Source organism: Anolis sagrei, chromosome 6 (genome assembly GCF_037176765.1).
Source record: "Anolis sagrei isolate rAnoSag1 chromosome 6, rAnoSag1.mat, whole genome shotgun sequence".
NCBI classification, from domain to species: domain Eukaryota; kingdom Metazoa; phylum Chordata; class Lepidosauria; order Squamata; family Dactyloidae; genus Anolis; species Anolis sagrei.
In genome coordinates, this window is record NC_090026.1 from 21,603,491 (window position 1) to 21,615,638 (window position 12,148).

Sequence of the window (12,148 nt, forward strand, 5' to 3'; positions counted from 1 at the left end):
GTGGACTCAAACAATGGTGGATCTTGATCAAACTTGGCATGAATCCTCATTATGCCCAAATGTGAACACTGGTGGTGTTTGGAGAAAATAGAATCTTGACATTTGGGAGTTGTAGTTGCTGGGATTTATAGTTCACATACAATCACAGAGCATTCTCAACCCCACCAACGATAGAATTGGGCCAAACCTCCCACACAAAACCCCCATGTGGGCCACAGCAACGCGTGGCAGGGGACGCCTAGTAATAAATAAATCTGTAAGCCGCTCCGAGTCCCCTTTGGAGTGAGAAGAGTGGGGTATAAATAAATAAATAAATAAACAATAGTTGTGTTGTTAAAGTGCAAAGTATGGAAGCCTGCGCAGATGGTCGGTCAATGCAACTTAAGCAATGTGCAGTCATTGAATTCTTGACAGCAGACGGTGTCACCCCAAAGGAGATTCATCATTGAATGCAAGCTGTTTATGGTGATTGTGTTGATGTGAGTACTGTGTGTTGTTGTCGAGTAAGTTTAAAGATGTTGAGGTGACACCTTCTTCTGTCAAGATTTCAATGACCGCATGTTGCTTAAGTCACATTTGACCAATCGTCTGAGCAGGGTTCCATACTTCGCACTTTAACAACACAACCGTTTAATGCTAAGGCTTCCTGCCAAAATGGAACTGTAGAGGAGAGTCTACTGAACAAGCCAGTACCTGCTGCATACCAGTACTGCCATCTGTTGAGGAGTTACAAAGGTGGAGGCATTACTTTTCATTCAACCCTCGTACATTTAAATATTTACAGAATGATTTCCCTAGGATACCAATCTTTTATATTCTACCACAGATTCACAAAGGCATGCCCTCCCCTCCAGGCTGACCCATTATTTCAGGTAACTCTAGATAAAAGTTAATATATTTATATTTATGGTCACTACTTGCATCTGTGAATACAAAAAAGTTATGGATGAATAATTCACAATTAACCTGAAGGAACACAAAAGCAACAACAAACTTGTCTTTTATTGGCAATGTCTTCTTCCATACTTGTAGGGGTGGAGTTTTCAATGAGAAGAACTTTGAAGGTCTTCACTTGCCATTCTGTTGCTTTCTCTTAGCTTTAAAGGCCAAGTGAAAGATGGATCAGGGGTGGTCTTGTGGGTAGGACACCCCGAGTTGCCTCCGGACTTCATCCAAGATGCAGTGGACCAGTTCGCTGTCAGCATGAGACATAATGGGACTCTCCTTCAGACCTGAAGGGCAAAGAAAAGACCAGGAGAAGAGTTGAGGATGAAGTATCTGCCATCTTTGGCTGTGTCCATCACTGACCCCGGAGGTCCTGAGAGTTTTACCTTGAAGAAGACATTGTCGGACGTGCTCTGCTTCATAGCGTAGGCCAGTGCTGTTGGGGTAGTTCAGCTTCTGAGATGGCAAAGGGAGGGGAAACTCATCCATTTGTCCATTGACAGCCAACTGGGTTGGGCACCAGAAAGTACTTGGAAACTTCAGGGTGGAAAAAGAAACACAAAGTAATGTAAGAGGCTCAAAATGACCTACAGTGAAAGCTATGGGTTGACAAAAAGGGCTTACTTTGGAAAGATTGCATGTAGGAACCTGGATGAAAAGATCAGCATTATTTGTGTATTCCATTTTTTAGTTTTTTATTGGAAACCTAGAATATAATGCAGTATAAAAAACCAAATTATGCACCACATAATAGATAAAATCTATGTCCTGTATTAACTATATAAATAATTATATGTCTAAAATTATCATGCTATCTTATCATGTGGGAGTTGGAGGCCCCTGTGGCGCAGTGGGTTAAACCCCTATGCCGGCAGTAATCAACAGGTCACAGGTCACAGATCAACAGGCCACAGGTTCGAATCCGGGGAGAGGCGGATGAGCTCCAGTTCCTCATGTGGGGACATGAGAGAAGCCTCCCACAAGAATGATAAAAACATCAAAATCATCCGGGCGTCCCCTGGGCAACGTTCTTGCAGACAGCCAATTCTCTCACACCGGAAGCGACTTGCAGTTTCTCAAGTCGCTCCTGACACAGCAAAAAAAATGTGGGAGTTGAGAACCTGGAATCATAGAATAATAGAGTTGGAAGAGACCACAGGAGCCATCTAGTCCAACCCCGTGCCATGCATAAAAAGCACAAAGTATCCCTGACAGATGGCCATCCAGCCTCTGTTTAAAAGCTTCCAAGGAAGGAGCTTCCACCACACTACAAGGCAAAGAGTTCCACTGCTGAACAACTCTTACAGTCAGGAAGGTCTTCCTAATGTTCAGGTGGAATCTCCTTTCCTGTTATTTGAACCCTTTGCTCCAAGTTCTGTTTTCAAGGGCAGCAGAAAACAAGCTTTCTCCCTCTTCCTTATTTATTTATTTCCAATATTTATACCCTGCCCTTCTAACCCCCAAGGGGGACTCCGGGCAGCCTCACAAACACCATACAGTGTCATCATAATAAAACAATCAACAATACATTAAAATGTTAAAAATATTAAAACAATAATTAAAACAATTGATTAACACACGACTATTAAAATCAGAGTCTAAAATCCAGTCCGGGTCAAGTCATTGCCATAAGTGTTAAAATCTTCTTTTACTTGCTGCTCACTAACAGAACACTTATGACAACCTTTCACATATTTACACATGGCTATCATGTCTCTTCTCAATCTCCTCTCCTGCAGGCTAAACAGACCCAGCTATTTAAGATGCTCCACATTGGGCGTGGTCTCCAGACCTTTGATCAAAAGAGATATTGACACCGTCCAGCTTGTCAATATCGCTTTTGAACTGTGGTGCCCAGAACTGGACACAGTATTCCAGGTGAGGTCTAACCAAAGCTGAATAGAGAGGCACCATGACTTCACTTGATTTAGACGCTATACAGATACAGCCCAAAATCCGATTGGCTTTTAAAACAATTCCTCCTAATTTGGTGTCATCAGCAAACTTGATAAGCATGCCCTCTAAACCATCTAAGTCATTAATTAAGATGTTGAACAGTACTGGGCCCAAGATCGAACCCTGTGGCACTCCGCTAGTCACTACTTTCCAGGATGAAGAGGAACCATTGGGCTTGGCCACTAACCTGAGGGTCTAAGATTGAATCCAGACCTTTTGGGTTCCCAATTTGGCCCTCTCATGTGCTTAATTTCATATGCCATTAAAAAGCTGCAAATTCTTAATTTGTTTTTTAACTTTTTATTGACTTAGAAAAAGAAATATACTTGTGGGATTTTCTGCTCATAACACATAAATAATTTGCTGGCCTTTGGCACTATGTTCCTTTCTTCGGGGAAGGGTCACCATTTGCTACTGTGCTACAGAAAAGAAATAGGTCTTGGGTTGGCCCCCAAAAGGAGAAAACAAATGAATTCCATCTTGCCACCCTTTCTCCAAGATCATATTATAATCTCCATTGCCAAGGATTTACCTCAATTATTCCATTGGTCCCGCAAATGCTTGCCCGATTCGGTAGGTTGGCCCTCCTGGTGTATGTGAGGACAGCCTGACGTTGACCGGAGTAGTTTAGGATGATTGATGCTGAGTGATCCACTCCTGTGGGATGGACCAGTATCATGGTTAATGACAAAGCTTAGACATCTGGACTACAATTTCCAGAATTCCCTAATAAGCAAGAAGGACTAGAGTTCAAAAAAGTTACTTTCCCAATGACTGTTCAGTTGTGGCTGTGTCCATAGTTGTTGGCTGTATCACCTTTGTACCTCCATGCTTCCTTTATGTTGACCCATAGAAGACATATCACCCTCCTTTATACCTCCAGGCTTTTAAAAGATACATTGTAGGAGATATCATGGAATCACTTTTTCCCAGGTATTGAAATGCAGTAAAAGCTTTAAAGATCACCTTTGGCTCATATTGAAGAGACAGGCAATGCATGAACCTTCCAGATGTTATAAACTACAACTCCCTTTGTTCCTATGGCCAACTACCAGGAGTTGCAGGAGCTCTATTTTACAATGGAACACTTGGTAGGCTTCCAATATCACAGATTAAGTACAGACACTCCATTAAATGGACAAAAAAAAAGGGAAAAAGCAAGAGAACATGAAAACCTAGATTTAATATTATACAGTATGCCCTTAGGACCTGCCATGGATGCTCAAATCCCATCATATACCATGGTATAGTAAAATGGTATGCCAAGGATTTCTATGCTTTTTTAAATATCTTGAATGGTGAAATCCATGGATACAAATATATTATTATTAATAATAATAATCTTTATAAATAAAAATGTAATGTTTGTTTGTGGGATTAACATAACTCAAAAACCACTGGACGAATTGACACCAAATTTGGAAACAAAACACCTATCAGGCCAACAAGTGACCATCACTCATAAAAACACTGAAAAACACAGTGGAAGGGACTTAAAAAGCCAAAAAAGCAAAAGGACGCTACAGCGCATGTGCATAAACGACTCTCCTTGGAAAACAAAGCACACAATAGCATATCCACACTCTCTTCCAGACTTTAATTCCCAGCATCCCCTAGACCTGGCCTTTTAGGAGAGGAGGATAATCCAAATTCACTGCTTCCAAGCTGCAAGCTTTCTTCTCCTTGGATTTCTTTTAGAGCATCCTAATCCCTGCATGTTTCCAATTTCCTCTTCCTGGACTGCAACTCCCAGCAATCCTCCAGATAAATAGATAGATTAGATAGAGATAGATAGGTAGGTAGGTAGATGGATGTATGAGGAGGACTGCTGGGAATTGCAGTCCAAGAATAGGTAGAGAAGGAAGAAAAGGGAGAAAGAGGAAGAGAAAGAAAGGGGGGGATGGAAGGGAAGAAGAAGAGAAGGAAGGAGGGAGAGAAAGAAAGAAAGAAAAAAGGGAAAGAAGGAAAGAGGTAGGGAAGGTTAGCTATAGCAACGAGTGGCGGGTACAGCTAGTAATAATAATAAATATAAAATTATTTATATTCAGTCTTAGAATAATTCAGAATAATAATAATAATAATAATAATAATAATAATAATAATAAATCCATTTCAGCGTGCAACACCACCATATAATAATAATAATAAATGGGGAGTTTGTGCATTAGATACAAAAATGTTTTGATTGTTTGTGGAGGTGGAAGTGGTCAGCGATGTACTCTCCAGGGTCTCTGAGGAGCAAATGCAGCCCAGTCATCCACAGATTCCCCCCTATGACAGAGTATAACTCAGGTATGGGCAAACTTGGACCGTCCAGGTGTTTTGGACTTCAACTCCTGGCTGTTAGGAATTGTGGGAGTTGAAGTCCAAAACACCTGGAGGGCCCAAGTTTGCCCATACCTGAGCTATACATTTTCTTAGGGTATGTAGGTTAAAATGAAATATGGTACACTCTGATCTGTTTGATTTTGCCTGAAAATGAAACCAAAGGACAACCTGTTTCATACAGGAATCCTGAAGCCACGATGGATTCCGGCTTCTCTCTATCGAAAACCATGCAGGCCAGTTGGACGCAGTAGAGGCCCACAGCTAGAAGTGCGCCTCCCCCAAGCTCTTTCTGTGCTCCCCAAGGAACACTCGGTAGGCTTCCAATTTCAGCATGCAGCACCACCACATCCCCAATGGCTCTTTGCTTCAGCAAGGAATGCATCTTCTCTGAAGCTGGGAAGAAACGGCTCCAGAAAGCCTGGGACAAGTTGAGAAAATTAGTCCAGAAATCACTTAGCTCTCTATGTGTGTACGCCCCTCCCCACGAATATGTAGTGTACTATGACAATTTACAGCTCATGGATGCATCACTAGGCAAGCAATTTATGTTCGTGCACAACAGTTTTCGCTATCTATATTACTAAATATTATGCTTCTACTGAAGGAAGTCCCAAGACAAGAAAAAAGTAACCCTTTCCCAAATAAACAATACTAAATAACTACTGGGAACCAAGGAAACAATGTCACCATTATGTACTTTGAGAGATCTGTCTGGTCACTACTAGCCTAGAAAAACATCTCTTTTAGTAAGTCAGGTCTTGATGTGTATGTCTTCTGGGTTGTCCACATCTTCCAGGAATCCGGATGCTCTGATCTTGGTATGGAATATTTCAAGCACAGCAGAAGTGTAAGGAATTTTATTCACATGCTGAGCATTTGTTATCCGAAATTCCAAAATCCAAAATGGTCTACATGACCATTGCTTTCTTTTTAAAAATAACTTTTTAAATTGATAAATCAAACCATACAATTCACTATTCTGGACACAAGGTGGCAGGAAAGGTATAACAAATGCATATATAGACTCCAGAGAAGGCTGAAAAATCCACTAATCTGAAGACCACTGGGAAGTTATTGTATGAATTACAATTGGGTTTTTACTGGAACCAAGAGTTATTGCTATTTTTCTTTCTTTCTAATTATTACAAGGAAACTGTCACCCAATATAAAATGTATTCATTCATACATTTTATGTGCATATATTTAATAGATCAACAAATCTTAGTATCACAACCTCACAACCTCTGAGAGTGCCTGCAATAGATGTGGGTGAAACGTCAGGAGAGAATGCTTCTGGAACATGACCATACAGCTCGGCAAACTCACAGCAATCCAACTTAGTATCATTGTTTGTTAATGATAAAAGGTGACAGACACCTTTGCTTTCTGATGGTTCAATGTACACAAACTTTGTGTCATGTACAGAAACATTAACAGTATTTTGTACAAAGTTCCACCTTGTCTCCTGTGCTATGCTAATAATATAATGTGTAATGTAATATATTGTACATAGATATAATATTATAATGTAATACAATATAATACTACTAATAATATGATATTATGATTATATATATTATATTACATTTAATATTACTAATAATATTACAATATAATGCTATAATACAATATAGTATTATATAATACTGATATTGTACTATGCTAATAATATAATTTATTGTATATATATATCTATCTTGTAAGCCACTCTGAGTCCCCTTTGGGGTGAGAAGGGCGACATATAAATGTCATAAATAAATAAATAAATATTATACCGTCAGGTTATATGGGTAAGGTATATCTGAAACATAGATGTAATTTTGTGTTTAATCTTGGGTCCTATCTCCAAGATATGTCATTATGGGATGTATATGCAAATACATGTATTGCAAAATATGGAAAAATACAAAATAAGGAACACTTCTGGTGTTAAGAATTTTTGATAAGAGGTGCTCTATCTGTATATGATGCACCCATTAAAACAAACTAGTATGAATGGTCAACTTCAGTTCTAGCAATGTATCCCAAGTTCATGCCTCGCTTATCATTGGGCACAACCAGAGGGCACAGATTATAATAAGAATGCATCATACGGATCCCACTTGGTTTACAAGGGACAATCTTGTCTCTTACCTCCATTAGAAAGACCTTCTTTTCCTGAGCTGCCTTCACCATTGTCTTGACCTCGGCAGCATTCATGCCAAATGGTTTTTCACAGAGCACATTTTTCCCAGCTTCGATGAAAAGGAGGGTGGCTGAAAGGTGGTATGGGGGTATCACCCCTATGTATATCACATCTGTAAAAAGACCAGAAGTATGAGTGACTTACACTTAAACTTTTCCTTGTGCCTTCAAGTGGTCTCCTATTTGTGGCAACATTCTCCAATAAAGTCTCATGGTTGGGTGACATCAATACGTCAATGTAGTGTATTACAAGTAGGTTGGCAAAGGCACCTCCAGGGTAGAATACTCTGCATTGCGCCTGATTTATATTGTTAGAGTAGATAGCCCACTATACAACTCCCAGGCATGGGTTTTTCAAAAGAGAGGAAGTTGTATCCCAGAACAGGAATACCTCTCTCCTTAAACACCACACCAGTATAGTAAAATCAGCAAGCAGTCTATGGAGCCCCCAGTGGCACAGTGGGTTAAACCGGCAGGACTAAAGACCGACAGGTCGCAGGTTCGAATCCGGAGAGAGGCGGATGAGCTCCCTCTATCAACTCCAGCTCTTCATGTGGGAACATGAGAGAAGCCTCCCACAAGGATGATAAAAACATCAAAACCACCAGGCGTCCCCTGGGCAACGTCCTTGCAGATGGCCAATTCTCTCACAACAGAAGCGACTTGCAGTTTCTCAAGTCACTCCTGACACGACCAAAAAAAAAAAGCAGTCTATTGAAGGATATATGTAAGCAAAGTAATAAAAATTATAGAAATAGTATACTCCAAAACAGTATTTTCCAAAGAGTACAGATAGTCCATGAACTTCAGGGTACAAAGGTAAAAACACAAGATCCAAAGATTCAAAACCCAAAGGAAGAAGATAACATGGAGATCCAATGCCAAGAACAGGAACCTGGCAAAACTTGAAACATGAAACTAGAAATTTACTTGGAAACAAGACTGTCGTGCAACTCCAATGTTGATGAAAATGAGCTAAAATCCTTTCCTCATAGCATATAAAGCTTTTCCTGTCCCATGAACCGAAAGGAAAGTATTTTGCTTGCCCTTATAGCCAGATAAGGATTTCTTATATTTATTTTCTAGCAGATGGACTGATCTTCACCAATATTGAGAACTTTGTCTTAGTTTACAAAGCTTTTGTTTTCTATCTTCAAACTCATTAAATTCTGCACCTGACAAATCATCCCCAGTAGAGAGTTTCTCAGAGAAAGACTGCTGTGGGCCTCTCCCAGGAACGTGACCTTGGGAATCTACAGGAGAAGCACTCTGTTAATAAGAGACTTTACAAGGCCTGGGCTTGACTCAGGCCCAGAAAAACCCTCATCCCCACTGACATCACAGGCCCAGGAAAGCCATCATCCCCATTGACATAAGACACATGGACATCAGGCACAATCACAGGCTGAAATACAACAGAGGAGTTGTTTGTTTTCCTGAGCTATTTTAGCCCAGCAGAGTCCTTAGTTTCATTAGATGAGACTAGCTAGTGTGTTCAGGAGAGCGTGGAATCTTACCAATGCTAGAATCATGAGCTAATTCTTCGTAAGAACCATAAGCCTTTGGGATGTCATGGTTCCTGGCAAATTCCTGAGCTCGATGGAGATCAAGGGAAGCAACAGCCACCACCTACAGAGCAAGAAAACCAATTAAACAAGGGAGGGGAAACCCAAGCACCCCTCTCCCCACCTATTATCATTTCCTTTCTGACCAACATCTTTTCTTTTTTACTTGACAGCATATAGATTAAGGAATTTGTTGTAGAAGTGGAGAATGCTAGCAAGACTGTTTGGAAACTTTCGCTGGTACAAAGACCTGTAGCCAGTGTGTTAGCTAGCTACTGGAACCTCACAACTCCACTGGTTTCTGGTGTGAGGGATGGGGTACAAGGCCAAGTCCTAACTGTTGGACCAACTATTGCAGCTCATAAAACAATAGGTCTCCTGATGAAATTAATTCACGTTCATTTCTCACCATTTAGCATGTTGGTCTTCCCACAGAGAACATCAGCACCCCACCAAAAACATTTGTCAGGATTTACATACTGACCTATCTCCCTTTAGCCATGTATCCTTTGTTCATCTGAACACACCCCACTATCCTACCTTATGGTCTTCTGCGGGGAGAGTCTTCAGGGCCACTAAGAAATCATGGCTGATCTTCCCAGCAGAGCAAATCCCCCAGCGAGTGGCCCCCATAACACAGGTAAACAGAGCAAGCACCCGGCACCTGTTTCTGTATGGCTGGCTGCTCAAAGGAATCTCCACAATCTTAATCTTGAACTCTGTACTCTGCCTGCGGGCAGCTATGAGGGAGTGGAACCAGCAAAGAGAAGCAAAGTCTGGCAAGGAAAAGAAAAGATAAGAAAAGGTTGCAAGCTTGAGGATCACGAAAAATTTGTAAAACAATGTAGGCTGTTTCTTTTTTAAAAAAAGGAATTTGGTACTCTAAATCAAAAAGTGACAGCAGGTTTACTCCATCTGTAGTTTTGTTTTTACAACTTCCTTCAAAGTTTTATTTTGTGATATGCAGGTGAGTATGTTTTCTTTGGGGAGTAAAGAGCAAACAGGAAGAAAGGGACATACGTTTTCTAGTAAACTTTCAAATGACTTTAATTTACTGATATGAAACATAAACATCTATTGTAAAGCACTAAAAGAAACTGCATTAGAACCTGGGGGTCAGAACCACCAGGGGTCGGGGGTCTCAAGGGGGGGTGTCAGGGGGTCACCAAAGGCCTTAAAAACACAGTATTTTCTGTCAGTCATGGGGGTTCTGTGTGAGAAGTTTGGCCCATTTTCTATCATTGGTGGGTTGGGAACGCTCTTTAATTGTAGTTGAACTATAAATCCCAGCAACTACAACTCCCAAATGTCAAGGTCTATTTTCCCCAAACTTCACCTGTGTTCACATTTGGGCAGATTGAGTATTTGTGGCAAATTTAGTCCAGATCCATCATTGTTTGAGTCCACGGTGCTCTCTGGAAGTAAGTGAACTACAACTTCCAAACTCAAGGTATTTTCTGTTGGTCATGGGGGTTCTGTGTGCCAAGTTTGGTTCAATTCCATCATTGGTGAAGTTCAGAATGCTCTTTGATTGTAGGTTAACTATAAATCCCAGCAGCTACAACTCCCAAATGACAAAATCAACCCTCCCAACCCCACCAATATTCAAATTTGGTCATATTGGGTATTTCTGCCAAATTTGGTCCAGTGAATGAAAATACATCCTTCATTTCAGATATTTATATTACAATTCATAACAGTAGCAACATTATGGTTATGAAGTAGCAATGAAAATGTTATGGTTGGGATTTTAAGGAGGTTACATAATTAAATTGCTTGCAGAGCAATTCTCCTGTACTCTTCACATCAGAGCTGTGCTCAATCCTAATTTTTTTTTTGGTTTACACAATATTTTCACAATCAACTAGCATAGTGCATTTGATTAGCTTTTCAGGTTCAATAGGTGCCCTATGAATTGCAGTTAGATAGTTGCTTTTTGGATGACCCCCCCTAAATTCTCAAAGGCTAGGATGGCAACTTTCTGGAGTCTTGCTTGTTACAGTATGTTAGTGGGTTTGGGGGATTGTGGTTTGGATCAATTTGATGAATTTGTAGTTCCACTGATCTACAATCCAGCATAAACAGCTTTGTTCTTAAACATCGGACACTGCAACAGATAAAAAAAAACTTAAGCCATTCTTGTTTGGAAAAGCTTATTAATGCAAACATGCACATTTTTTTCTGAGTAGTAGACTTACCTGGATACAAACACCACTGAAATAAAAAGGGACTGGCAGCCTGTTGGGAGGTTAAATAATTATATACTGTTTTTTAATCACATCATTGTGTAACACTGATATTCTTAGGACGGGAGGGGAGATGTAGCAGTTGTGCAAGTGAAACCAGCAGCTTGGTTGTTAGGCAACACTTTCACCGCATGATGTGTGCTGATACATAATGGGAGCTCTCATTTCAAAAGAGAGTATTTGCTCAACATCCAGTTGTGTGTGGTTTACTAACATTGTTGTTTATTATCAACAGTGTTAATAAATTAACATTAACACTGTCTGAGCTGTGCAAGTGCAGCATTTTTCCAAATGAAGCAGAAAGAGTGTTTGAGGTTCGGGACATTCGTAGGGATATCAAAGTGCTTGTTTATAAAGCTATTGTCTTCCCAACCCTGCTAAACGCGTGTGAAATGTGGACTGTCTACAAATGTCACGCTCAACTCCTGGAACAATTCCATCAGTGCTGCCTCTGAAAAATCCTGCAAATCTCTTGGGAAGACAGGCGGATAAATGTCAGAGTGCTGGAAGAAGCAAAGATCACCAGCATTGAAGCAATGCTCCTACTCTACCATCTCCGCTGGACTAACCACGTTGTCCAAATGCCCGATCATGGTCTCCCAAAGCAGTTACTCTATTCTCAACAGGAACAGAAAATGGAAAGTTGGTGGACAGGAAAAGAGATTTAAAGATGGGTTTAAATCTAACCTTAAAAACTGTGGCATAGACACCGAGAACTGGCCCTTGAGCACTCTAAATGGAGGTCTGCTGTGACCAGCAGTGCTGTGGAATTTGAAGAGGCACGAATGGAGGGCAAAAGGGAGAAACATGCCAAGAGGAAGGCATGTCAAGCCAACCCTGACAGGGACCGCCTTTCACCTGGAAACCGATGCTCCCACTGTGGAAGAACATGTGGGTAAAGAATAGGGCTTCACAGTTACTTAC

The 12,148-nt window shown here is 40.6% G+C and overlaps 1 protein-coding gene across 1 annotated transcript; it reads right to left on the reverse strand.

Moving 5' to 3' along the window:
* Positions 1-973: 973 nt before the first annotated feature.
* LOC132779385 (trans-1,2-dihydrobenzene-1,2-diol dehydrogenase-like) lies at positions 974-9,747 on the reverse strand. Its single transcript, XM_060783078.2, has 7 exons — positions 9,519-9,747; positions 8,931-9,042; positions 7,363-7,526; positions 5,398-5,647; positions 3,434-3,558; positions 1,332-1,482; positions 974-1,232 (listed from the first exon to the last, which is right to left on the reverse strand). The coding sequence occupies exons 1-7, from the start codon at positions 9,609-9,611 to the stop codon at positions 1,123-1,125; spliced, it is 1,005 nt and encodes a 334-aa protein (XP_060639061.2). The 5' UTR covers positions 9,612-9,747; the 3' UTR covers positions 974-1,122.
* Positions 9,748-12,148: the final 2,401 nt, after the last annotated feature.

Coding starts and splice junctions, on each gene's coding strand:
- LOC132779385 (XM_060783078.2), bottom strand. CDS start 9,611: ATGGGGGCCACTCGCTGGGGGATTTGCTCTGCTGGGAAGATCAGCCAT. Junction 3,559..5,397: donor AGGATTCCTGTATGAAACAG/GTTGTCCTTTGG, acceptor TCCATCCCACAG/GAGTGGATCACTCAGCATCA. Junction 1,233..1,331: donor CCGACAATGTCTTCTTCAAG/GTAAAACTCTCA, acceptor TTTGCCCTTCAG/GTCTGAAGGAGAGTCCCATT.